The sequence below is a fragment of the Macrosteles quadrilineatus genome, unplaced genomic scaffold, assembly GCF_028750875.1.
Source record: "Macrosteles quadrilineatus isolate MER2022 unplaced genomic scaffold, UCM_ALF_1.0 Scaffold_46__1_contigs__length_943047, whole genome shotgun sequence".
In the NCBI taxonomy this organism is placed as follows: domain Eukaryota; kingdom Metazoa; phylum Arthropoda; class Insecta; order Hemiptera; family Cicadellidae; genus Macrosteles; species Macrosteles quadrilineatus.
Window position 1 is genome coordinate 771,511 of NW_026542639.1, and position 26,658 is coordinate 798,168.

The 26,658-nt window shown below is 34.1% G+C and overlaps 1 protein-coding gene across 2 annotated transcripts in view; it reads left to right on the forward strand.

The window, feature by feature from the left end:
• The window catches only part of LOC129005951 (RING finger protein 17-like), a 184,543-nt gene that overhangs the window by 149,268 nt on the left and 8,617 nt on the right, over positions 1–26,658 (forward strand). For both annotated transcript variants that reach the window (XM_054434991.1, XM_054434992.1), the window contains exons 20-33: positions 958–1,169; positions 3,225–3,375; positions 6,315–6,527; positions 8,354–8,508; positions 8,707–8,776; positions 13,224–13,265; positions 16,250–16,288; positions 16,799–17,039; positions 17,350–17,504; positions 17,937–18,077; positions 20,112–20,228; positions 22,373–22,690; positions 23,618–23,749; positions 24,435–24,525. In XM_054434991.1, coding sequence (XP_054290966.1) covers positions 958–1,169; positions 3,225–3,375; positions 6,315–6,527; positions 8,354–8,508; positions 8,707–8,776; positions 13,224–13,265; positions 16,250–16,288; positions 16,799–17,039; positions 17,350–17,504; positions 17,937–18,077; positions 20,112–20,228; positions 22,373–22,690; positions 23,618–23,749; positions 24,435–24,525 — 2,077 coding nt within the window. The remainder of the gene's footprint in view (positions 1–957; positions 1,170–3,224; positions 3,376–6,314; positions 6,528–8,353; positions 8,509–8,706; positions 8,777–13,223; positions 13,266–16,249; positions 16,289–16,798; positions 17,040–17,349; positions 17,505–17,936; positions 18,078–20,111; positions 20,229–22,372; positions 22,691–23,617; positions 23,750–24,434; positions 24,526–26,658) is intronic.

Here is a 26,658-nt window from a genome sequence, read left to right on the forward strand (position 1 = left end):
AGCGGCTACATGGATGGAATCATTTAGCCTACCTCTACCCAAGTTGCAGCGGCGAACATGCTCTCGAACATATGGTCGTTCCCACAGACGGGCGAGCATGTTCATGTTCGGGCTCGTCAAGTCCGACGAGCCGAGCGCCGAGCCCAACATGCTCGCCGCGACGGATCCCACACACGGGCGAGCATGTTCGTCGCCAACACCGTCACGAGCATGCTCGCCCGTGTATGGGGGGCTTTAGACTGATGCCGGATTATTGAAAGCGCCATACCGGGCTTTTACTGTACTTTTATATGTCTCATCCATATAATTTATATTCATATAAATTTATTTACAATAAATCTTAAATTACTTAACAAAAACCTTTTTTCATCTAATAACCTCTGAATTTTGGTTTTCAGACTTTGCTTGGTTGATTATTGGTTGAGTCCTAAATTATGAATTATATATAATTTTATGTTCGAATTACTTGCTATAAACCATGGGACAGCCATGGTTTATAGTAATTCAAACATAGCTGAAGTGAATTGTATATTTTAACGGACATTTATGAGGTTTGGGCCTCTAAAGCATTGTGGCATTTTGGAATTGAGTCCATCTAGTTTACCTGGGAAAGTTAAAGTCAATGGGATCCTTAATCTCAAAAAACTAAATAAATATGACAAATTTTAATATTTTAGTTAGAATCCAACTAGACAATTAAAAATTACTCTTCAAGTTTGCTGGAGCTGGGAAATTATTGTCCATGTATTGTCAGGTATTGTCCTTATCCTTTACTCTATTGTGTTTGCCCCTTTACTGAAAAATGTGCAGGTAATCAAGCTGAACTCTATTTCTGTTAAAAAAAATCTTTACTAGCCAAAGGAAATCTTTGGATTTCCTTAGTTTGGCACCCTGGGTACAGTGTGTGATTTCTTGCCGGTCTCTTTCATCCATGTTAAATTTATCTATACTTTACAGAGTTCTGGTGTGTCCAAGGCCAAATCTAATCATTCTAAAGATCAAAAGACCAGAAAAGATTCTGAGAAGGGGCGAGAGATGTCCGTCAAGAGAAATCAAAGTGTGCAACCTGACTATAGTATTGACAACCGGATAAAAGTGGCACTACTGAAAGTAGTCTCACCGGCAGAGATATACATCTCGCTAGGAAATTCACAGAAACAGATCGCAAAGTAAGTTTGTTGTTCATGTTGCAATTTATTTTTCCAGCAATCATAAAATAAAGGTTTAGATTTTAAAATATATTCAACTAGAGAACCCGTGCAGTATGAAACATAACGCCGAGGAAAACGTTATGCTTAAATTCGAGTAATTCTAGTTACATCTTAGAGTTGTTTAAACACTTGTTAGAAACTAATTATAAATATCTCTATTTGCGTCGTCAAGGTTCACCTACATAATTTCTGCTCTCAGTTTAACTGATAACTTCTAATGAATGCTAAACGATCTGCTTCAATTAGAGCTAACATGTTGCAACAAAGTTTTTCCAGCATTGAGAATTGAAGAAAACTGTTGCCTAGACATCCCCCTAGGGAATTAAACAAATTTTCTCCGTAGAGATTCCTGAAAAGTGAAGTGATATCAACCATTTAAGTGCTCCATTTTTTACCCACAAACTCTGGGTTATCAACTGGAAAACCATAATCTGCTTTGATTAGGCTAAAGCAGCGACACCATTGAAAGTTGGTTACCGTATTTTAAAGTGTTGTCTGTCAGTCACAGTAGGCTATATGCCCCGCATCAGAACGTTCTCATGTTGTTCAGTGGGATTTCTCTTTATAGGCCTACCTGTCCCAAAGTTTTGAAAGTATGAATTCATTTTTTGAAATAGGTTGGATAACTCTTGTAGCTATAAGATTTGCATAGCAATTTTCATTTTCTCTTTTTGAACAGCGTATATTATTTGCCTCTCCTGAATCATAAAAATAAACTTGACTGTAACTACTCGATCGTTGAATACATAAACACTAATTCCTTCACTTATGTCTAATATTGTCACTAAAATTTTCAATAGCAAATGAGTTTTTGAAACTTCTTATTTTTTACTTGAAATGTCTGGATTGTGTTGGTGAATTAAGTCAAAAAACTTTGTATAAGTTTGTCAGAGGAACTGGCAACATAACCTAGAAGTAAACAATCCATTTGTGCTTTTCCTCAATTGAAGTAGAGCAAGTAATACAAAAGTTTACAATAAAAACATAAGGTCCACCAAGATTTGGTATAATCTTACTACTTGAACTTATCAAAGTCAAGGCAATATTATGGTTTTCACTAAATGTTTTGAAATATCTCGATCTGTCAGTGTCATAAGTAAAAATTTCTTGCATACATTCATTTGATCTGACATTAGGCAAGTTTATTTTACCACCGTGACAACACTATGTGCTTCGTATATTTTTTCTCTTCCAAAGTAAGTTACATAGCAGAACTGACCAATATTATTCATCTCACCGAGTGAATGTATCTGGATGGATACCCATCTGTTAGAACAGGCCTCTATTTCTCTACTCTTCTTATACACATAAGATACCTTATTATTAATTGTCTCCTCCCGTTTTCAATATTTCTTCTTTGAACTTCAGGCATTTTCCGATCTTCCAACAAAACTGATTAACTGTTTAACTTGGTCTTAACCTACTGAATATTACTAACATTAATATTTACTCCCAAAAAGCTAGTGAGTTTCTTTTTATAAACAGCTGTTTTTTGTTTTTAAATTTGTTCTATGTATTTCTTATAGGGAAACCCGACCCTTAAGAGGGTCTCACGCCCTTAAGAGTAGAAAATTTAAAATTATGAAACCTTATTGCAAAACTACATATTGAGACAAATCATTTGACACCTTAAACGTTGAAATTGGTCCACAAATAAGGGAGGAGTTGCGTTAACAAAATACGGCTTCACGTATTATATATATAGATAGATAGATTCAAATTCTTTGTATAACCTGTTTGAAAAAAGTGGTTTCCAATAAATAATAATAATTTTGTATAGCCTACTGCAGTTAAATAGGTAAGATTTAAGCTATACCATTGGCAATTAAGTATAAATTTATGTACAATTGTACATAATTGTTGGATGTCTATATGAAAAACGTTTTTTTTTTCTAGGTATTTTTTTTACAGTTAAAACTGTTTCTGTCATATGCTATTAAAAAAATGTAAGAATGGAAGATAGATAGTTAGTCGTAGAAGTTTTAATAGAGTATCCTTGTCGGAATTTTGCAGGCTTGTTAAAGAGATGACAGAGTTCTACAAATCAGACAACAAAGAAGAGGAAAGAGATTGGAACGTGCAAGATATTTGTGCAGTTTTAAATCCAAAGGATGACAAGTGGTACAGAGGAGTGATTACCGAAACATCTCACACAAATTTTAAGGTAAGAACACCTTTGACTGAAATGGAGAACGTTAAATTATTGATCTTTCTAAAGGTAGGTTACAGTGCCACATCCAGGGCTCAAACGTTGCAGTAGGAAAAAATTGTACTAGGTATTTAATTAAAAATGGCGTTGATTATATGCAAATAACTGTAGAACCTCAATTATTGGGAGTACTTGTAGTGATGTGGGATCATACCAGAATCAGAAAAATAATGCACTAGAGTCCTGTTATTCTCTATCAAGCACATGTCATTGTGACCCATGTGATATTTTTATTTGATTCATGTAATGCTGCAAAATTTTTTTGTTGTAAATAAAGAGTTTTCTCTCCCTCTCTCTATTCCGAACCACCTGTTAGGAAACAACTGATGCTACATTTCAATTAAAAACAAAGTATGCAATCTGAAATTACTAACCATGTTGTCAAGCTTACCTGGTAACTGTGTGAATTGTGTGTGAAACCGGGAAATTTGGAATAACCAAAATTTGCTTATGGCCTAACATTCATTCATTAACAGCAGTCCATTGGTTCTTTTGAAAGGTTATCTTAAAAAGTAAGAAGATTTCGTTGTTTAACCCTCCGAGTGTCCATAGTTTAGGCCTTAAAGTCCGCCTATTTTTGGCGCATTTGCAAGGTTTTATTAAAACGGATCTGAGAAGCTTAAAACAAAGTTAATTCTACTGTTCCATATACCATTTTGTTTGAAAAATCATGGGCTTCAATATTATATATAAAACATAAGGAACATTTGTTAAAAAAAAATATTTTGGAAAATTAAAAAAAAAAAAACATAAGTTTGCGCTCAATGAAATTGAAATTTGCTCTAGGCCATAGGGATTTAGGTGTTCGCGTAATTTCGGCAGGCTCTGCCCCTCTCCCTCAAAACTGAATTAATAATAAGTTAAATTAAAATTGGCTGCTTGATTATAGTTAATCACAAAAGTAAGACGGTAGGGTATAACCAAGTAAGTGTGTCCACTGGGGATAAATAATGGTTTAGGTACACAAAAAACATTACAAACATTGTATTGGCACAACATAAAATTACTAAGAAATACAAAACCTTTTTGATGAATTATTGCTAAAATAAGTAAAATCCCACACGAGAATCTCAAGATATTAGCCTACTACAAGTTTACTAGTTTTTTAAACTTCTGCTGATGAAACTTCAGTAGGCCCTAACTTGAACTTCAGTCTTAGAAATTCCCGAAAACTGCACAGCGACTTTCAACTCTATTGACAAACATTCTTGCAATGTGCTTATCATCAATAGATTTTTGACTATGACGAATACTCAGTGCGAAATTCAAGTGTTACCTGTTAGTTAACTCTCCAAAATTCCAATACGATCATGAACATCAATTAAATTAATTATTACTTTTATAAGGTTTTGTGAGTATTAAGCCCCTTCATAATAAAATTAAATTGTTTATCTTTGTACTTATCTTCAATAGGCCTAACTGTTATTAGGCCTACTTATACTTTTCTTCTTGGGCCGAAAAAATAAACGTATAGGCTACAGTACGGAATGCTTTATATCTTTAAATTTTTTATATGAACCCCTGACCCTTGACCCCCCTGACCCTTCCTAAAATTTCAGGGGGGTCAACTGACCCCCCTGACCCCCTGGTTCCGCCGCCACTGTCTTCAGGATCATCAACCAGCCCTTCAAAATCACTTAAATCTTCTTATAATGCACCACGTATATCACAACTTTTGATTTTTAACACTAAAACAATGATAAACGTAATAAAACACATCAGTCATCGGTCCGAGGTTTACCAAGCTGTTTACAAATACACTCGTCAGCTGTCTGCTACAATATTTTCTGAACTAAAATGAAAAGCGCTTAGAGACAGACCTCCGGAGAAAGCTTAGAATCTAACAAAAAGAACGATACCTAACTCGATCCAGTTCAATCCGATTCAGTCAGTCATAGAGCCTTCGCCGTAAACGATGTTAGTGTGTCGAAAAATCAACAAGTGACACTACAGAAAGTGTGTCGTGAGTCGATTTTTCGACAAGTGACGCTCGGAGGGTTAACTCAGTGTTTTTATGATCGTAGTAGTAGTATATGACCATTTATAGCCATAAAAATACTTTGTTTTAAAATTGTTATTAAATTTTACTATATGTCTGCATACTTTGCATACTAGGATTGCAGGATCATGAATCCTGTAGGGATCACTTTTCCAATTTAAATTTGCTTACACTGCCATCTATGTACATTCTTTGTAATTTAATTTGTATAAAAAACAACCCCTTAAAATTTTCTAGCTATTCTCATCCATACAACACGAGGCACAAAAACAACCTAGTCACACCTCAAATCAGACTTTCAAAAACTTTAAATAGCCATCTTTACATCCAACATATTTTCTTCAACAAGCTACCCACTTGTTTTCGTGAACTACCTTTAAACCAATTTAAAAGAAAAATTACTGAGTTTTTAAAATCAAAAGCATTCTACACGCAGGAAGAATTTTTAAATAGTGACATATCATGTTTAGTTTAGATTCTAAATAGGATATTGTATATATTGAAATTTATAATTGATGTATGATCTATTTTTAAGTACTATTGTAACAATGCCTATTACAAAATGTTATGTTTAATGGCTGCAAAAAATCTTATTGAATCTATTGAATCTTTGAATAATTTGGTAATCAGAGTGGTGTTTGGTCCCAATTACTTGGGAATTATTGGACTATGGCTTCATCTAGCCTGGAAAACCTAACTCTAAGTCAGCTTAGGATAAACCCTTAACTATCAGGATAACATCATCAGATTGTTAATAGCTGGATTTGATCCTGTATGACAATATTTTTTCTTAAACCATTAATCTACTGTTAAAATGTATTGGTAAATGGATGTTTTTTTTGCCTAAACCACTTACCCACTGCACAACATTTCAATAACATAACAATGTGTTTAGGTTTACATCAAGGACACAGTTGCATTGGTTGAGGCCAATAAGTCTATGCTACGGACACTGGAAGAGAAGTTTTTCTCTGTTCCGGATGGATCCCACAAGGTTCATCTAGGATCTCTAAAAGTCCCGGCTGGACTAAAAATGTGGCCGAGTAGCACAAGTGACTATTTGCGTCTCCAGATGGAAGAGTCGGAGGCTCTATACATTGAAAAACTGGTACACAATATTTAACATAAGTTTAAAGTTGCTGTTTTTAACATACAGTAGAGTCCCGCAAACTCAGGCACGCGATAACCTGGCAGTCTGGATAACTCGGCCATCACCTGGCTTAGAATATTAGTGATTTTTTGAGTCCGAGTTATACATGGACTCAAGCCAGCTCAAAATCACTCGAAACTCATACCAAGAATTTTTGCACTATATCTGATGACTTAATACTGGCTTGTAATATAAATAAAAAAGGCAGGTAAAAAGCTTAAAAAAATTGTATTATTTTTATTTTTTACCCTAGTTCCTGATAACCTGGCATTTCACAAACTCGGCACCCAGTCCACATTACGCAGAGTTTACTTGACTCTACTGTATAACTTTCAGTATATGTGTTACAGTATATTGACTATGTCTATTGCATGATTGTTGTTGTATGGAAATTATTTTTGACTTCTGCGATAGTGGCAAAATGTTGACCATCTCCTGCTGAAAAAGAAACATCATCATTCTCTAAGATTCTAATCATCTCTCGAGGTCCTGTGGACAGTGTCATTGTCTCTTGTGGTCAAGGCAAAATCTTGAATATCTTCTGCTGTAACAGAAACATCATCATCCTCTTCCGCAATCGCGGCAAGATTCTAATCATCTCTCGAGGTCCTGTGGACAGTGTCATTGTCTCTTGTGGTCAAGGCAAAATCTTGAATATCTCCTGCTGTAACAGAAACATCATCATCCTCTTCCGCAATCGCGGCAAGATTCTAGTCATCTCCCGGGGTCCTGTGAACAGTGTCATTGTCTTTTGTGGTCAAGGCAAAATCTTGAATATCTTCTGCTGTAACAGAAACATCATCATCCTCTTCCGCAATCGCGGCTAGATTCTAGTCATCTCCCGGGGTCCTGTGGGCAGTGTCATTGTCTCTTGTGGTCAAGGCAAAATCTTGAATATCTCCTGCTGTAACAGAAACATCATCATCCTCTTCCGCAATCGCGGCAAGATTCTAATCATCTCCTATGGTCCTGTGGACAGTGGCATTGTCTCTCGGGGTCAAGGCAAAATCTTGAATATCTCCTGCTCTAACAGAATCATCATTATTGTCTTCCCTGGTATGGGCAAAATCATGAACAACTCTTGCAGTAGTTAGGATTTTATTATTTTCTTTCTCATTTTAAGATACAATTTTGTAATTTATCTCAAAGCCATTTTGAAGAGCTTAAAAAATAAAAAAAATAAAAAAACTATATATATTGTAGTGATTTTTTACAGTTATTGGTTACGAACAAAATGTAAAAAATTGTAAATTTAAAATTCTCATGTTATTCTTATGGAGAATACTGGATATTGTTATAACTTGCTTGTTTATGGATATATTTTGATAAAACTTGTCAAATTTATTTATTCATACTAAGCTATTAATATTTTATTAAATAACCTCTTGATCAGAATTGTATGTGTTATTAATAAATTTACGGAAAGTATATAAAAGAAACTCTTATAACACTTAAAACATATATTTACGCTTATACTCTTACTCACAAGAAGACAGTAAATATACAAAAAAGATGGTATATTTACATATTAGAATGCTGGTTTGATGCGGGGTTTGGTGGGAGTATTTATTTTCTTATTTTCTTTGTTGAATCCCAACTTTACTGGGCCTTTACTTTTCTTTTATTTGTTTTATTTTTAGGAGATAAAAAAAATGTCCTCGTTCCTTCTCTTCTTTTATACAAAGTTCCCATTGGACCTATAATGTTGAAAATGAGAGCTTCTTATTACTTTTCAGGTCAAGCTTTGTTACTTTTCCATAAAACATATCTTTTTTTAATTCCAGGGAGATCGAGTGACCGACTCACTTCCTGTTCGTCTCTGGAGGAAAACCCAACGGCAAGGAGGAGCTCTTGAACCTGTGATTGATGTATGGTGCGATGTCAATGAATCTCTCGTCAATCTAGGCTTCGCTCTCTGGGACCGACCGACCAATGAGTTGTGAGTCCAGTTGTTAACAAGAGAAGAGAACACAATAAAACAGAAGTTTATATGTACAATCACACTTGTTGTTAAGCTAAGTTGCCAATCTTTACATCTTGATAATATATTTTAAAAGAAGACAAAATAGAACTAATTTTTTTTTTAAGCTAAATAGTAATTTTTTGTTTTTTATTATTATTTTTCTTAATGTTTTAGAATGCTCCACGATGATGGCAGTGACGATGATACTTCTTACGTCCAGTCATGGCTGGAAAACTCTTTTCAGGTATTATATTCAGAAACATACAGTGACCTAAGGTTTTACCTTTTTGGTACTTTTTTAATTTTTGGTATCGTCACAGAGCAGTATGGCACAGAGGAAACCATGTTATGGCAGGACCAAGGGCCTTCAGCTCCAGTATGTTGTGCCGGAAATATACTTGCAACAAGCAAGGAAGAACCCAAGTGTTCTCAGTAACTAGTGCTAGACCACTTAAGTCTTAGTGTAACATTGAATGTTTCCTCTGTACCTTACTTCTTGTTTGTCAATGACTTCATATTTATATAACAAAAGCCAATCTAAATGTCAATTAGCAACATGCTTTTTTAAACCACAATCAAAATTGTTCAAAGCTGTCTGTGGTTAATATTATTATCCCCAAATCAACATTACCATATGTAATTATCTACCTATTTTCCTCCACAAATTTCATCACTGTTAAAAACAAAGCTTGTTCTGTAAAATCAATTTAAATGTCTTCTTACTCATTTGGAAATGTGTTTTATTGGGTTAATATCAAAACTAGACTTGGTATACAATCCTTTCAAAAACCCACCTCATCTTATCATAGTAGTAATAATTGTAACTATTTCCAGTCTCAATAATTTTAGTGATCTTTTTTTCTGTTAATAATCTCAACATTACAATTTTGGACTTTAACTACCCAAAACCCAAATTGTAAAAGCATTTATGCTTACGAGCTTATAACTTAACCCTTTTAGTGCTACAGAGTCGCTGACAGCGACGATGTGTTTTTACATTAAACTGCGAGCGTCGCTGAGAGCGACTATTCATATTTCCTACAGTACACATGGTTGCAATGGACTTATTGCGTTTGCGCTGGTGTTTGTTTTGAATAAAGTTATTTCTAAAGTTATGTTTTTAAAGTTAGTATGTCTTGTGTTTCTAGTTATATATAGATAGTGTGTGGTTTTTATGGGATAAATAAATAGTATATTTCGTATCTAGGGCCGAAAATGAGGTTTTGCTGGCTTGACATAGCTTAACAGTTTGAGACGAAGTTGAGAACTTAAAACGATCTATAGCTGCAAAACTATTTCGGTCCGTCGTACAAACGCTATTTTTCACCACACTATATCCTATCACCACTATTCACCACAGTACAATAATAATGCATACTAACAGTCAACACGACTACAACTTTAAGGTAGTGTATAACTAATTTGAGGAATCAGCATAAATAATAATAAATAGTTAAATAAATAAATAGAGGCAGCGGTGACTATAAAACAAGTCTATTGCAATGCTATCAATACTGATAAGAAAATAAGTGAACAGCTGATTTTTGGCCCTAGGTATGTAAAAACCTACTCGGCCCCCAAATGACGATGACAGCTGGCATAGTTTTTGGCCTCCAATACACGTTTGTAAAACTACTTAAAACATCATAGTGTGGTGAAAAGTCGTTTAAGGGACAGATATCAAACATTGAATACTGATGCTTTGGTCTTTTGTGAAAATCTCATGACATTTGTTTTCTGTTTTAAAAACATTGTATGACGTGTAAAGGCATAAACCCTACTTCCGGAGGTAACCATATAATCACTGTTTAAAAAAATCCTCCAGTTTTGTTTTATTCAGATTTAAAAACTCTTTTCATTGCAAAAAATAAAGATTCCATTTATTTGTGAAAATAATGTTTATGGTGCACCTAAAATATAACAGACTAAGCATTTTCTTTAGCACATTTATTTATGTAAAATAAAATACAAAACAAATCAAATAACTTATATAAATAACCCCGCAGCAGCAAACCTGCCGACTAAGCGAATTTCTATTCGTCTGAATTGATTTAAATTAAATCTATTGAAAAAACATCAGGTTTAACGAGTACCTAGGTTTGCTGCTACAAGGAAACAATAAAAGTGTGTTTTTTTTTTGTAAAATAATAACTTTTTAGTATAAAATGAATAAATTTGCCAAGTTTGATCAAATTATACCCATAAACAAGCAAATTGCAACATTTTGCAATATTTTCCGTTAGAATAACATGGGAATTTAAAATTTGCAATTTTTTTAATTTTCACCATTGCCATTAGCCGTACAAAAACACTTTGATATACTATATAATTTGTTTATTTAAGCTCTTAAAAAATTCAAGAGAGAAATTGGGAAATTTTGTGTTTTGAGGGTCAAAATGAGAAAAACAAATTTTTACCCCATAAAACCCCATTCCCATGGTCCGTTCATGCTGGTTCGTGAGCTCATTCAAGTTTATCCCCCGTTGTCCTTTAAACCAAATTTCATCAAAATCGGACAAAAATTACTCAAGCGTTCACCGACACATATATAACTCTATATATATACATTAGCTCAGTTTAACCAATGAGTTTAACCATTTCTTTTCAGACACAGGCAAAGACTCAAAGGCAGCTTCATCCAAAAATACAGATATAAATAAGAAATATTTTAATTCAATCTTTCTACATCCAACTACCGAAAAAGAAATTTTAAATGTTATCAAAGGCTTAAAAAAACAAAAAGTCTTCAGGGGCTGATGAAATATCTCCATTTTTACTAAAAAAAGGTTGCATCGTATTTGGTAAAACCTCTATGCCATTTAATTAATATGTCATTCACCAGTGGATAATTTCCTGATGCGCTGAAGGTGTCAGTGGTCAGGCCTATATATCAAAAGGGAGATCCAAAGCTCTGCAACAGCTATAGGCCCATATCAGTTGTGTCTGTATTTTCAAAGATATTTGAAAAAATCATGGTGATTAGGCTATGGGACTTTTTGAAATTAAATAATATTATATCCGAAAACCAGCATGGATTTTTCTAAGGGTAAATCTACTACCTCAGCGATGTTTCAACTGATAAATGAGGTGGTTTGTGAATTAGATGCTGCAAACTACTCGGCTGGTTTGTTTTTTGACTTGAGCAAGGCGTTCGACACAGTGGACCATAACTTATTGCTCGATAGGATGAGTAATGTGGGCGTAAGAGGATCGGCCTTAGATTGGGTCAGGTCATTCCTTTGTGGCAGAAGGCAAAACATAGAAATAAGGGCAGTTGATGAGGCTGGGCGTGTTAGAGCCTACCCTTCTGCTGAGAATTCTGTTGCTAGGGGGGTACCGTCCTGGGACCAGTCCTTTTCCTTCTTTTTATTAACAACCTCTCTTCCTGCATAACCTCCTCAAAGTTATCCCTGTTCGCCGACGACACCTCTCTCTCAGTTTCTTGCTCCAAATTTCTAAATCTGGAACAAATTAGTTTTTTGGATGCAAACGCTATAATTCAATGGTTTGGCGACAGTTTATTGAAAATCAACACAGACAAAACACAGCTCATTAACTTCCGTTTATCAAATCATTCAAACCGATCAAACAGTGGGTTTAGTCTCCTTCTGGACGAAACTGAGGTCCACCCTACACCAAATGTCAAGTTCCTTGGATTGATCTTAGACGAGAATCTTAGATTTCATGACCATATCAAATACATTTAAAAAAACTCAGTTCTGGTATTTTCGTTCTGCGTAACCTCAGGAACAATGAGAATCTGGAGATATTGTTGACAGCATACTATGGGCTAATTTATCCTCACTTAGCATACGCCGTTCCTATTTGGGGTTGCGAGTGCCAGCAGACTAAAATGTTGTTTAAACACCAAAAAATGGCTGTGAGAACTGTTTTCTCTCTAAAAAGGCGTAAATTATGCCATAAATATTTTTTTAATTCAAAAATTTTGACATTCCCATCTATTTACATTCTTGAATCTTTAACATTTGTGAAACAAGAATTTTCTAAATTTGACTTTTCTGTAAAACACCAATACACATTGCGCAATTCACATACATTACCAATTCCTAAACATTCAACAACATTTTTCAAGAAGCATTTACTGTACAATGGCATAACACTTTTTAACTCACTTCCACTTCCTCTTAAACTTGAACCAAACCTGCTAAAATTTAAAAAGCAATTAAAATCTTTGTTGATAAAGTTTACCTGTTTGTTACAGTGTCCAAGAATTTGTAAATAAAATCAGCTCGATGAATAGTGATGTAGCTTAAATATGTATATAGAACTGTATAGCTTTTAGTACTGCATAAGACCTCTGTAAATAGTTGTAATGATGACTTAGCCAATACAAATTAAATTGTACAATATTTTGTTAATTCTGGCTTCATAAACGATTTGATTTGATATATAAACATTTTAAGGAATGGTGGTATTGGCGCCTGGCGGCATGAAAATGAAAAAGTAAATCGGTCCCGGGCCTAGGTCTTACCGTGCCACCTACGGTAATAACTACTTCCCTACAGAGAAATTTGCTAAAAAAGGGAGGTATGAGTTTTTTTTTAAGAGCTTGCTTATTTGGTCAAAATCCTCTAGCACTTTTCAGCTAGCGCTGTCAGCAACTTAGTAGCACTAAAAGGGTTAAATAAGCATAAATTCTTGTAAGTAAATTTTTGTATTTCATGTACCAGGGCATTAATGAAGAAGAACCTAAAGACAAAACTCAAGCTGTGGTAAGTTTTGTACGAGTTTCCCTTTTTTTCAAGCGATTTGAATGCAACCTTTATTTTAGTAAAAAATCTAATTTGCATTAGTCTCTTGGTAGTTACTGAAGTAGTTATGCGTTTGTGTGTGTGTGTGTGTGTGTTGTGTTTCCAAAGCATAAAATATACTTTTACACCTCGTTACTTCAAAAATAGTAAATGGAAGGGCATTTAGACATAGAAGAAAATAAGTAAGAAAGTAAGTTGAGTTTCCTTATGTTTGTTTCTTTTAAATCTTTTTCTTTTTATAGATTTTCTATGTTTACATTTTGATCCATGTATTAGTTTGGTTTCTACCAGGGGTGCCTAAAGGGGGGTACTGTGGTGCACTTGCGCCACAGGAATTTTTGGGGGGACTTTTTGAGGGGATTTTAGGGGGATATTTTTTTGCTAGCTGTCATAATGAATATATAATTTTTATAAGTAGACCGAAAAAGTGTTTCTAAGTAGCTCCCTATCAACACCAACAACATGACTCCAAGGTCACGGCATTATCGTCGGTATGACTTCGCAGTCACGGCGTCGCCTTCTGCGTTCGCAGAACTATTGTGAACATCTCTCGCGACAGCGGCAAAATGGCCGACGACCAGATAAAATCCCGTACCGAAAAATTCCCGGATCAAATGTAATCCTGTCCCGAAAATCGGGAATATTTTTTACAAAACCTCCACTTCTGGAGGTGTTGTCAGAATACGTTACAAAAATTTAACACAAAACACGAAACGATTACAGATAGGCCTATCAATTCACGCGTGTATATTGCCGTCGGCAGGACTGGAAGTAAAGTGAATCAGGTTGAGGTTCTGGATTGTCGTCTGCGTTTTCAACAGCTGATATTGGACTATTGTAGTGTCTGAGAAGAGGGTTTAAAATATAATGGGATTCATAATTAATTGAGTGTTTTCACTCAAAAATTTTGCGCTGTCCCTAGTTTTATGTATTTATATATCCTCAAAGTATTTAATAAATTTCCTTTCGCGCGGTACGGTAGAATTTCGAGACCATCATTTATATCCAGCATATGAATTGGTTATTATTGTCAAAAAATGTTAATGGAAAACTCAATTATGAATCCCATTATATTTTCAACACTCTCCTGCGTCACTACAGCTAGTCCAATATCAGCTTTTGATAACACAGACGACAATCCAGAGGCCACGTCTTTCCGTCATAACCTGATTCAGTTTACTGTACTACCATCAGTCCTGCCCGCGGCAATATACACACGTGAATTCATAGGCCTATCTGTTATCGTTTTGTGTATAAACAGATTGTCTGACAAGATGCGTTTCTACCATTATTAGTTATAAAAAGCAATCCTGGGGCTATCAAAATGAATTACTCCTTGAATTACTCCTGGGGGGGGGGATACTCCTTTGGCTTGGGGGGGGGGGGGGGATTGTGCCTCTGGGTTTGGGAGGGATGGGCACCTCTGGTTTCTACTTCACAGCAGATTACAAATTCATGAACCTAAGAGATACTATATTCATTAACAGCATTACAATTAGGCTTTGCCTCAATCAAAGCATGGTTAAAACAATTTCTTTGTTTCATCTGTACCATCCAGTTGCAACATGTTCACAAATAAAACCTGCATGTGTACAGTTAATTTTGTGTGATAATACAAAGCATTGCTTAGTTTAAAATAATCATGGAAATAGAATTAATTCAACAAATCTAAAACCCATATTATATGATGATTTCATTTTCTTATTTTTTTCTAGAATACGTATTTAATTAACTCCTAGAGTTGATGCAGTAGTTGTAGTTTGTTGGAGCATGTTTACTACTTTTATCTGAACTTAAACTATATGATTTGCTTACAGAAAAGTTTTAAAAATCTATAACTACAGTTATAAAAATGTTTATTAAAGAAGGCAGAATCTGTGATCGCGGCAAAATCAGGAACATTTCTAATGGTCTTCTTTGATCCCAGCTACATCTGGAACATCTCAGACAATCGTCCAGACCATTAGCTCCCGTTCATGGAAACATTTATATAGTTTTCCGTAATCGCAGCAAAATCTTCTGCCATCGCAATAATAAAAGCTCGGACCCATTCAGGTCCTATTTCCTATCAAATTCCCAGAATTTTGGTAAAAATCCAACTATCCAAATTGATTTAGACAATTGAATTTCTTCTGTTATTGTTTTTCTTGCTAATCCTGCTTGTGATTGCCCAGGTTCTGACGTAATTTATTGTCACCATGTTCTGTTTGCTTGCATGCATTTGATCAATATTGTAGAACATTGATTACGATTATCCAAGGTAATTGGGGGAGACCACAGATAACTAAATACCTCGGTTATTTTAATATGGTATGAAACTATGTAACAGGCTCAAATAAAACACCTTGATACCAATAAATAGACATCAATGTCTTATTTGGATTTCTACATAAACAAAATACAATAATGAACAATCATAAGTAATTAACCTTCAGTTACAAAAGTGGTTTGGTTTAAAATCACACTTTTCTCAAACTTAATGAAAAATTTGCTTATTTAATGCCTGCAATAAATGTTGGTTCAGAACAGAGACATGTCGATAATAATCATCATCTAGCAATGATGTTACCGTAGTTAAAAAGAAATCATATTGATGTAGAGATGTAAAATACCCAGGTATTTACCCGGGTCAATGCTTATTTTTATAAATACGTATTAAAATTAATTAATAATATTTATCTTTTAACCTCTTGATAACCATTCTGTACAACATGTCGTTATCATAACAATTTAAAAATTGGAACATTTAGTTTTGTTCAAAGAAAGGTTCCAAGCCATGATTTTTTTGGAGAATGAAGGGATAGCAGTACCTTACCACTGAAAATAGTGTTCAACAAATTAAAGTGAACAACAAATTAAAAATCACAGTATATTGATTAGTGTATAATTTCTTGCATATTTCTACATATACAAGTCAAGTCATGAGTGTAATATTATTTGCGTAGGTGGCAGCAGAAGCACCATACGTTTCAGAAGTTGAGAATGTAAGTTTTATTTTTAATGTTTTACTTTGAATGTTTTATTAATTTTAGTTTCTAGAGTTTGTTTTCAAATTGATTGGAAAAAAAGACAAAGGCCTATTTGATTCAATTTAATTCAAAACATCTTGATTCATTAGGGTACATAGTATACAGGGTGTACCGTAACTCTCTATAAACACATGTATATAGAGTTATTGCTTAGGTCAAGACAAGACAAACACATTTCACCATAGGAATATGGGTCTGTGGTGCTTAGTTTACCTTCTGTTTTTTACAAACAAACTTATAACTCCTAACGGTTTGAGATACAGCGTTAAGATTTCGCAAAAATGTTTTTCTTATTAAGACCTAATTTTTTGTTTAAAATTATACTGAAAAAGTATCAACCGTTTCAAAATGGCAGCCATTTAAAATATTTTATCCCAAACCACCGTGGCCGGGGGTATTTCATATTTTGTGATGGGCGTTTAACACAACTCCGTAAACACTTAAATAAGATGTTTATATTTTCAGGTTAATATTAAACCAAAGGAGATCTTCAAGCCACCTAGAGATTCTGTGAGGAGTACAAGGGCAAACCGTGGCCGTTGTTTGTCTCAAAGGGCCGCATACATTCCCGCCACAATTGGTCTTGGAGAAATAGCGTCCATAACCAAATGGACACCAGCGGTGCCTTTTAAGAAGCTCAGCTTTGTAGCCAAACCGACATACGTTGACTATGAATGTAATATCTATATACAGGACAGCGATTCAGGTAAGTCAACACAAGTTGGCGTGTATTATTGTTGTTGTTTATACTTGAGGGAATCCTTTTAAAAAGCAAGACTAAAACATTCATTACATTTATGGTTAATAGACATGACACTTGATACTTACTTGATACTTGGTTACTTTAAATTGGTTGACCCAAATTAGACCATTTTAAGCTTGTTGGCAAAATTTTATGGGCCTTTACTTATAAAAGGATTTATAAGTAATCAATTACTTTTGTCTGGCTGTGCCTAAAGTTTTATGTATCACAGCCCACCAGAATTATTTATTAGTGTTTAATATGTATTTTTCAGCTGTGGGATCTACTTTGGAGTTGCTGGAGAAGGCTTTTATTAGCCTTTATGACAAATCTGAAAAACGTCCTTATGATGAAGAGTATGCAGAAGGTCAGATCTGTATCGCTTATTATGAAGTAAGCAAAAAGTGGTACAGAGCGCAAGTAATAAAGGTGATTAACATTTCTTAAACAATTATTACAAATACAGTGACTAATAATATTTTCACTAGATTTTATGTGTTTTTTTTGTCTAGATTATTACTTAAAATGTTAAACTATGTTAGCACTGGCAGGACAAGTTGTAGTTACTGGTGAACTGTTGTAAAAGTTGTCATTCACCATTATTAGAGTTTTGTTGAACAACAGTGCAAGCACACGTTATATTCAATTGCTGGAGGTACGTAATTATATTGTTTTTACTAAAAACACTTTTGGAACAGTCTTTACTCAGGCAGCAACTTCTTCCTTTTTCAGAACTGGTCACCATATAACATGACTTTTGGACGACAAAAAGTGTTAAATCAATGTTATTTTAACTGTGACTCCATAGATGGTGTGACTGATTAAATTGACAATAATTTGATTTGAATTCATTGTTTAAAGGCAGGGAAGGAAGATGCCGAAGTGCTCTTTGTGGACTATGGGAATACAGAGACCTTGAACTATGACCAACTAAGAAAACAAGTGACCATGGGCCATATTCCCATACAATGCCATCGATGTAAAGTCGAAGGAATTTATCCGGTAAGTCATATTTCAAACTGGTGTATTCTTTCTGTTTTTGGTACTCAGTCTATTTTTGTTGTTTGAATCTCCAATGGACAGATGCATCTTCTCTCGATTTAGTTTAAGGTTTTTATCACCCTGTTGTCAGGCAAAAAGATTTACTACCATCATGAGTAGCATAATGTTTTGCCACATTGTAATAACTCTTCAAAAGCTTTTTCACCATGACACAGGAGGCTATGTAGCTGGTTTTGTACTCCATGTAAACCAGAAAGTAAGTATTAAAGTTTGGAAATGTTTTTTATCACATAAAATGGCCAGTGAAATCAGGTAGAGTCCGGTATATTTAGTAATCAGCCTTACAGGACACTTTTTTTTGAAAAGGCTTAGTATGAGTTCCTTTAGTAGTCTGATTAAACCTGGCCAGTAATTACTATTTAAACAGCTTTGGCCCCTGATACATGAAGGGTTGAGTGGATGAAGGGGGCAAGTAACAATTTTGTAAAAATTGAGTTAGATGCATGGATGAAGGGTGTAAGTGATGCTCAATTTAGTACACTGACTCCCATAGTCCTAAGTATAATAACAGCTGAGTTATTTTTTTAACTTAGGGGTTAAGTACAGGAAATTCACCCAAATGGAGTGTGTGTGGGTGGTCACTTGCCCCCTTCATCCACTTTAAGTTTCACTTACACCCTTCATCTATACTCTCAGTGAGCTTCACTTTGCCCCCTTCATCCATGTAAAGTTTCACTTACCCCCTTATTGTTAGGTAATAGTAGCGTACGTACTGCAGCTAACATCATATCCAAATCAGCTGACAATGAAAATTGCCTTGAACATTCCTATTTGCATTTTAGTTGTTTTAAAAATGTATCGGACCTACCTTAGTACGAGTTGTTAGCTATTCTTCATAGGTAACTGTGTTATAGGTGTTTTTCTTATCCTGTTTAATTGATGCTGGTAGTTAACCGTAAAAGTATCGTATGCGACTCAATCAAAAGACACATTTGTTTATCAGTGTAAGAAATAGTCACTCTAATGAACTGGTAAATTATTTAAAATATTTTTATCTGACAAACATTAGATATTTTTTCAAATGTACGACTATCTTAAAAACTACAACAACACAATTCATCAAAGTAACTGTTTTTTTCTTCAGTGCTGGTGTAACCGAAAAAAATAAAAATCAATAAAGAATAAAAAGTAAAACAGATTGCTGGTGATGGTGAAAGATTGAGATGAACCGTCAATCAATAATTTGAAGCTTTCTGACTGAAGTGACGCATTTACCAGCCAATAAGTCCAGGGCATTGTTGTACACTATTTTAAAAAGGAAGAATAGCTCTCAGCGATGTTTGCACTCTTGCTGAGTACGACACGGTCACTGTGAGCGTAGCCATAGCAAGAGTCTATCATCAGGTGAAACAAAATCATTTATAGTTCGGCCGCTTAGAAAACGACCTGCGCGCTAATGCTAAACCAATGCTGGAGGAGGTCGCCTTCTAAGCGGCCGAACTATATCAGGTCATCTATTCAATACCGCTAGGTCCTTCGTTGATATTGAGAACACAAACACACGATAAAAACACGAAATACAAATAAAATACTGTAAAAAACTGGCCAGGAGTCTCCCATGATTAACACTGGCCAGTTGTTTACATAATTATATTAATTTTTTCATGTTTGTGTTATGTGTTCTCAATATCAACGACGGATCTAGCAATATTGGATGGATGACCTGATTGAAGTTTTTGTTTCACCTGATAATAGACTCATACTGTTGTCCGAAATTATAGTAGTATACTACTGGTAAAAAGATCACTTGACAAAGCCAGGTAACATAAATCATTTTAATAAAAATATGTTTGGTTGAAAAACAAACCCCACAATAGGCTGGTTTATACCAATCATATCATAGAATAAATGTGTATATATTATTGTATATTGCCAACTGAATATGTATTACTTGTCATGTGGAATAATTAAGTGAATTTTCAATTATAGCTTAAAACTTGGTTCTGGAATTAAAAATTGAATTGATTTTTTAAGGTATCTCCTGACCACAAATGGCCAGTAAGGGTTTTGGATTTTATTCACGGTTCCATCGTTGAACAACACTGCGAAGTGAATCTGCAAGAACCGACAGATGATTGTGAAGATTACATTGTAAGTAATGGACCTATTTTTCCATAGGATGACAACCGAATTATTCCTTTGCATTGACATTAGTGAAGAATTATTTTACTATGTACTACTGTATTAGTATTGTCAGTTAGTAGTTTTAAACCCTTTTAGTGCCACAATTACTATTTTGTTTGTGATGCCTCAGTATTCATAGTAATTTTCTACAAATTCAAAAATTGCCAATAGTCTTTTACTGTTTTTGGAGAGTTTTGAAATGAACCATAAAAGATTTAAAGAAGTCTTAAATTTGGTCTTAAACTGACAGCTGGTAGGGCAAGTTTACATAACAGCCAGCCCAGGGCGAGATTGTTTGAGAGAATGAATATGACACTCCCTCATAGCTCCTTCAAAAAGTTGAGCTGCTGATCTTTGTAAGCACTGGCTTTGTAGGTACATCTCAGAACTGCTTCCCTCTGATTACCAAATCATAATACATCATAAAGAACAAGACACAATCATTTACAATAAAATCTTGAGTCACTGTTTAACCTTTTGTCTTTCATCTGGTTACTGCTTAATGTCAGCCTAAAATTTCATGCTGCTACTTAAAAAGTTAAAACATTGATTTTACTCTGCAAGTCTCATGTAGGGCCTACAATGCTTGGCCATTTTGTATTTCTACACTATTTGCTAGAAAACAGCAGTTGCTTCAAGGTAGAATCTGGACAAGGCCGAGCTTAAACATTACAAAGATAAATATAGAATCCATTCAATATTGATTTGATACTGAAATTTAACAAGATATTTATTACCAGGTTATGTTTTTAGGAAAAAGCATTTAGCTTGGATTAAATAAATATATAGGATGGAGAGGACACAGCTAACTCACCTGATAAAAGGTTGCAGACGAGTCAAACAACACATAAAACACACACATAATAATACTTGATATTTCAGAAGAAGGCCTAGATGGTAGAGAACAACAGTTTAAAATAGGATGACACAGTTTGAATTCAAAATGTCTTACAGGTTGTCCAACTGACACTACACAAAGCACTGGGTTGAGGATATAAGGATATTATCTAATTTTGAGGTTAGGTGGGGTTCTGGAGTTGGTCACAAACTGGTGAGCTAATTCCCATCTTCTGAGCATTGAACTATTGCATTGGTTCTTTGGCAATGATTTTAGAGCTTTTATGGTGAAACAGTCATCAAATAGAAGTTGGTGGGATAAGGCATGTTGTGCAACTGGTTTTTCTTTGCTAGTTTTAACATCATGTCGATGGCCGTTCACGCGTTTTCGGAGAGTCTCGGTTGTTTGGCCTATGTACTGGGCTGGACAATGTGAACATTGAAGCTGGTAGATAAGGTTTTCTGAGCTGCAGGTATGATGGCCTTGGATTCTGTAATTTTTATTATGGTGTGTGCTGGTAAAAGTTTCTGTAGGATGGTGTATCTGGCAAGATTTACATCGGTTTTCATTGCATGGGTATGAGTCCGGTCTTGGTTTCTCAGATGGTATTTTTGATGGATTTGGGAGTTTTGGGTGGACTAGCATATTCCTCAAATTTGGGGGTTGCCTATAGATTATGGAAGGGGCTCTTGAAAGGAGGTTTTTGGTTTGGCTGGAGGACTAGGATTTTGAAACCAGTTTTGAGGAGGTTGTTAAATTGTTGCAGGCCAGGGTGTTAAGTGGTTATCAAATTTACTTGAAGATGGTTGGTATTTTTCTTTGTAGTTGGACGTGGGTTCTGAGCTGCTTGGATCTGAGATTTTACGAGAGTACCAGGATAGCCTCAGTTTTCGAAGGCTTTTTGAAGTTGGGTTTGGTATTGTGTACGGACTTTCGGTTCTGAAATTAGGCGATTTCCCCTTAGGGCAAGACTGTAAGGAAGTGATCTCTTGATATTTTTCGGATGACAACTAGCTGAACTGTAATCCTAGTTACAGTTCAATTACCTCTATGAGAACCTCCGCCTACTGTGATCAGGGATCGTAAATTAAACATAAACTTGATTATTTTTTGTAAAAAAAAATGCTTACCAAATCTATTTAGCATAAATTGAATGTAGTTTTATATTTGTCAAATTTTGTTTCATGTCTAATCAATCTAGATAAATTTGTTGTGCTTGAGAAGAACTGTTTTGAATCGATTATAATTTGAACTGACTTATCTCTACTTACAGTTGATTGACCTAAAACTACCGTGTGGCCAAGACCTATGGGAAACACTCCTCAGTATGCACTATGCAACTTACTTTATTGATGCTGAAAAACTAGAAGACGATGAGGAGATCATCCAAGACCTGGAGATTCAGCGAGCACACACAAACAATAGTGATTCTAAAGTTTTGGCTGAGGAAATCATGAATGTCTGTTCGTCACTGAATAATATAGCCATTAAAACAGACAATCCACTCCTAAGTCAGGATCATATTAGTTTGCTGAGGGGACCAGAGGAAACTCCCAGCAGCTGGTACGAAGTTGTGGAGAGAGAAACTAATGTAAGTGTTTGAGCTTTACCAAGTAAGTGTTTCAGTACTAGTGCCAAACTCAAAGCAAGTAGCCTACTTGATACTACCTAAAAATAAAGGCCTAACCCAGTACTCTCTTATAAAATGTGTTTAAATCTGCTGGTGTCTACAACAGAATCTAGGAATGCTGATGTCGCGGGCTGGTAGGAGAGAGAACTAATGTCACTACTCTGTTGCTATCAGCTGATATAAAAGTGATCGCAAAATCAGCAGGCTCCTAGACATTAGCAGTTAAAAACAACGTTTTTATTGGCTCATGAAACTTCTGGGTCTTTATTTTGTGGTATTTATTTAAAAAATGTCTCCTAGTACGTTTAGGTATTTGGAGTCTATCCTACCTCAGCTTCAGGTGTGGTAGTACCTAGAAAATCACTATTGGAGTATTTTATCCATAGCTAGAAAACAAAGAGAATAAAACATGAATAAAATGTGTAATAGTCAATATAGGGATACAAATATAATTAATAAACAATCACAAATGCTACCATTGTCTGGTGTTGTCTTAGTTGTTTTGTATATTTACCTTGTGGCAGCAAATTTGATAAAAACTATTTTTTCATTCATTGTTTTTACTGCTTCATAGTGGTCAATCACATATTTGCTCAGCCAAGCTTGTTTATGTTGTTTTTTTTTAGTTATAGGACCTAGTGACAAATTGTTTTTAATAACTGTCACAAAATACTGGTATACTAGCTTCTTAATCGTCAAATGATACTCAACAACCAAAAAGTTTCATAAATTTAGATAAAAAGTTCAGATAAGTTTTTAGCAGTAAAGACTTGCTTATTATCATTGATTATTAAGCATTTCTGTGTAACTTATAATTTGCTTTGTAAGTAAACAGAATCTAGATTGTGAATATGTAATTATTTCTATATTTCTATTTCTATATTCTAGGAGGAAAGGCATATTCTTAGATACAAAGACTTGATCCTGCCAGACAGTATAGTAGAGGTTAATGTTCAAGTGCTTTGTGTTGTCGCTGCAAACTCCGTCAAAATAATGATTACAGAATGTGACGACCCTGAGGTAAGAGTCAGTCATTTATTTATAGTGATAAGATGCAATTTAAAATCTTTAAATGACTTTTGATGAAAGTAAAAATAGAAATTTGTTCAAATAGTGAGGAAATTGGCACATTTTTACACAAGAAGCTTGCCAAGTATATAATTTTTTATCGAGTAAAAAAACACTTTCTTCATTGCATATTTTATTTTATCTACAGTTTTTGAAATTTTGCAACTAAAAAATTATTGTACTCAACAAACATACAACATTGAGGTTAGGAATGTAATTTCTAACATCAAATTCGACAAATGAAAAATACTATCCATTTATAAAGGTACTTTAATGATTTTCCAAAATTAATCATTGCTTCCTTTTTAACATAAAACTTATTAATTTATAACATTTTTCATTTAAGAATTTAATTTAATCTACATACAGCCCAAGTTTTGTTTGTAATTAAATTAAAATAACCAAAAATAAGCTTAAAATTATTATTTTTTAATGTCATCTGGAGGAAAGGTGTGGACAAAGTAAAATGTTGAGAAATCATCTGTTTTGCTATTTAATTCTAGTGAGCAAAATGATACTTTGTGTGTTAAGGTTGACAAACATTATTGTTACCTGGTTATTACATACTCAGTAGCCTACAGTGCTGTAGCCTGTTCATGTTGTGACTGATACTCTATAAAGCAACATTTCTCTCCAGGTTATGGAATACATAACAAGATTCCAAAAAATGGAAGAACAAATTCAAGAGGAGGTTGACTTGTTGCCAATGGTGGCAGATCCAGTGAAGGGTAAGATTATCTGACGTGAATGTTTAGCCCTAGTTAAATCTGCTACACCTCTATCATGTAGATATTGACTTAATTCTTTAATTTCACCCATCTGAATTTTTCAAATCAATAGAGCAATGTGTCTATTGTCGGTCAGAGGTTAAATAGCCCAGAATCGCTTCTTTCATGCCTACCATGTATTTTCACTGATTACATAATTTTGTTTTCCCAGTTGTAGGTCACATAATATTAGGGATGGACGAGATTGGATTTTTAGTTCGAGACGAGACGAGACAAGATTTTTTATTTCTCATAAAATTTCGAGACGAGATCGAGACGAGATTTCCCTTCTCATACACAACGGGAAATGCACGTTCAAAACTTTTACCTGATTTTGTAACATTGTTAGATGACTGTTTAAATACAAAAATAATGATAATAGGCAAGAATATTTACAATCTTTTATTAAAAAACATCAGCATAACATTTTTTTATTAATCACGCCTAACTTATTAAAAATGCCTACGATTAGGAAACATAGTGATATCAGTTAGGATAGAGTTCAACTTATCCTAAAATAAAATAAATCATAAAATAAAAGCAATATTAATTTTTATAAAATAGTTACTTGTTTTGACTTGTTATAGTAATAAAAAATTCCTCACACTGCTTACACTTTACAAAACTTCTCAAATGTTATTAAAGTAATATTATTAAAATAATTAAAGTAATATTTACATTTAAAGAATTAATTAAATAAGAACGCCTTCACAAAGGAAACGCAACTACAACTCGCTCCTGTATTGCGGGTATTGCGTTGACTTTCTGCAGGCATTTTTAATTTTTTTTTTTTTTTTTTTTTTTTTTATTCCCGTCTCGGTAAAAATCTCGGCCAAAAAGAAATCTCGTCTCGTGTAACGAGATTTAAAATTTCCCGAAAATTTCCCGAAATTTCGAGACTTGACCATCCCTACATAATATTAGCAACTAAGATATTTCACTTTTTTTACCATTGATTATTTTAGCAAAGGCAGATTTTAGTCTTTTTATGCTGGTTACATGGACCATTAATTTCAAATTTTAACTGCAACAAAATGTATAAAGTTTCATGTGTTAATTTTTTCCTTCAACATTAAAACCACAATTAAATTAATTAATTAATCAAACAAATTAATTAATTCAAACAATTTAATTAATTAATTAATAATTAAATTATCACAATTTGTTTTTAGTTTTGTTACATTTTATATGTTATTTTATACTCATTTTATATGTACGATGGTTGTTTTTTTTCAACCTCCGATATGCTATGAACAAAAGACAAGTTCATATAAAACATTAAATTTACTACCAAAAGTTTGGTCTATTTATGGTTACTTTTTGACATAATCACCAAATAGATTGAGACATTTGCTATATCTGTGCACCAGCTTTTTAATACCCTCTTCAAGAAAAGTGGCCGCCAGTACATTCAAAAAACAAAAAAAATTCAAAAAACAAAAAAATGTCAAAAAATAAAAAATCAAGAAAAAATCAAAAAAGGACTTTAAAATTTCTAGAAATTCAGTAAACAAATCAACAATGGTGAATCTGTGGTTTATTTAACCATTCTGCCAACTTTTTGAACCAGCTCATTACTATCGTTTCAGATGACTTGGTTCAACAGTTTGACAGGATGGTTAAATAAACCACAGATTCACCATTATTGCTTTGTTTACTAAATTTCTATAAATTTTAAAGTCCTTTTTTTATTTTTTATAGATTTTTTTATTTTTTTGACGTTTTTTGTTTTTTGAATTTTTTTTGTTTTTTGAATGTACTGGCGGCCTCTTTTCTTGAGGAGGGTATTAAAAAGCTGGTGCACAGATATAGCAAATGTCTCAATCTCTTTGGTGATTATGTCAAAAAGTAACCATAAATGGACCAAACTTTTGGTAATAAATTTAATGTTATATATGAACTTGTCTTTTGTTCATAGCCTATCGGAGGTTGAAAAAAAAACAACCCTCGTATCTTGGTAACAATTAGAGTTACATACAGAAATCTTGTATGGATAAACCATTCATTTCTTCATTCATCCAACTCACAGTGTAAGCAATAGTCCACCGATTCATGTTTTCAAGATTTGTTTGAATAACTATTTAAAATATTAAG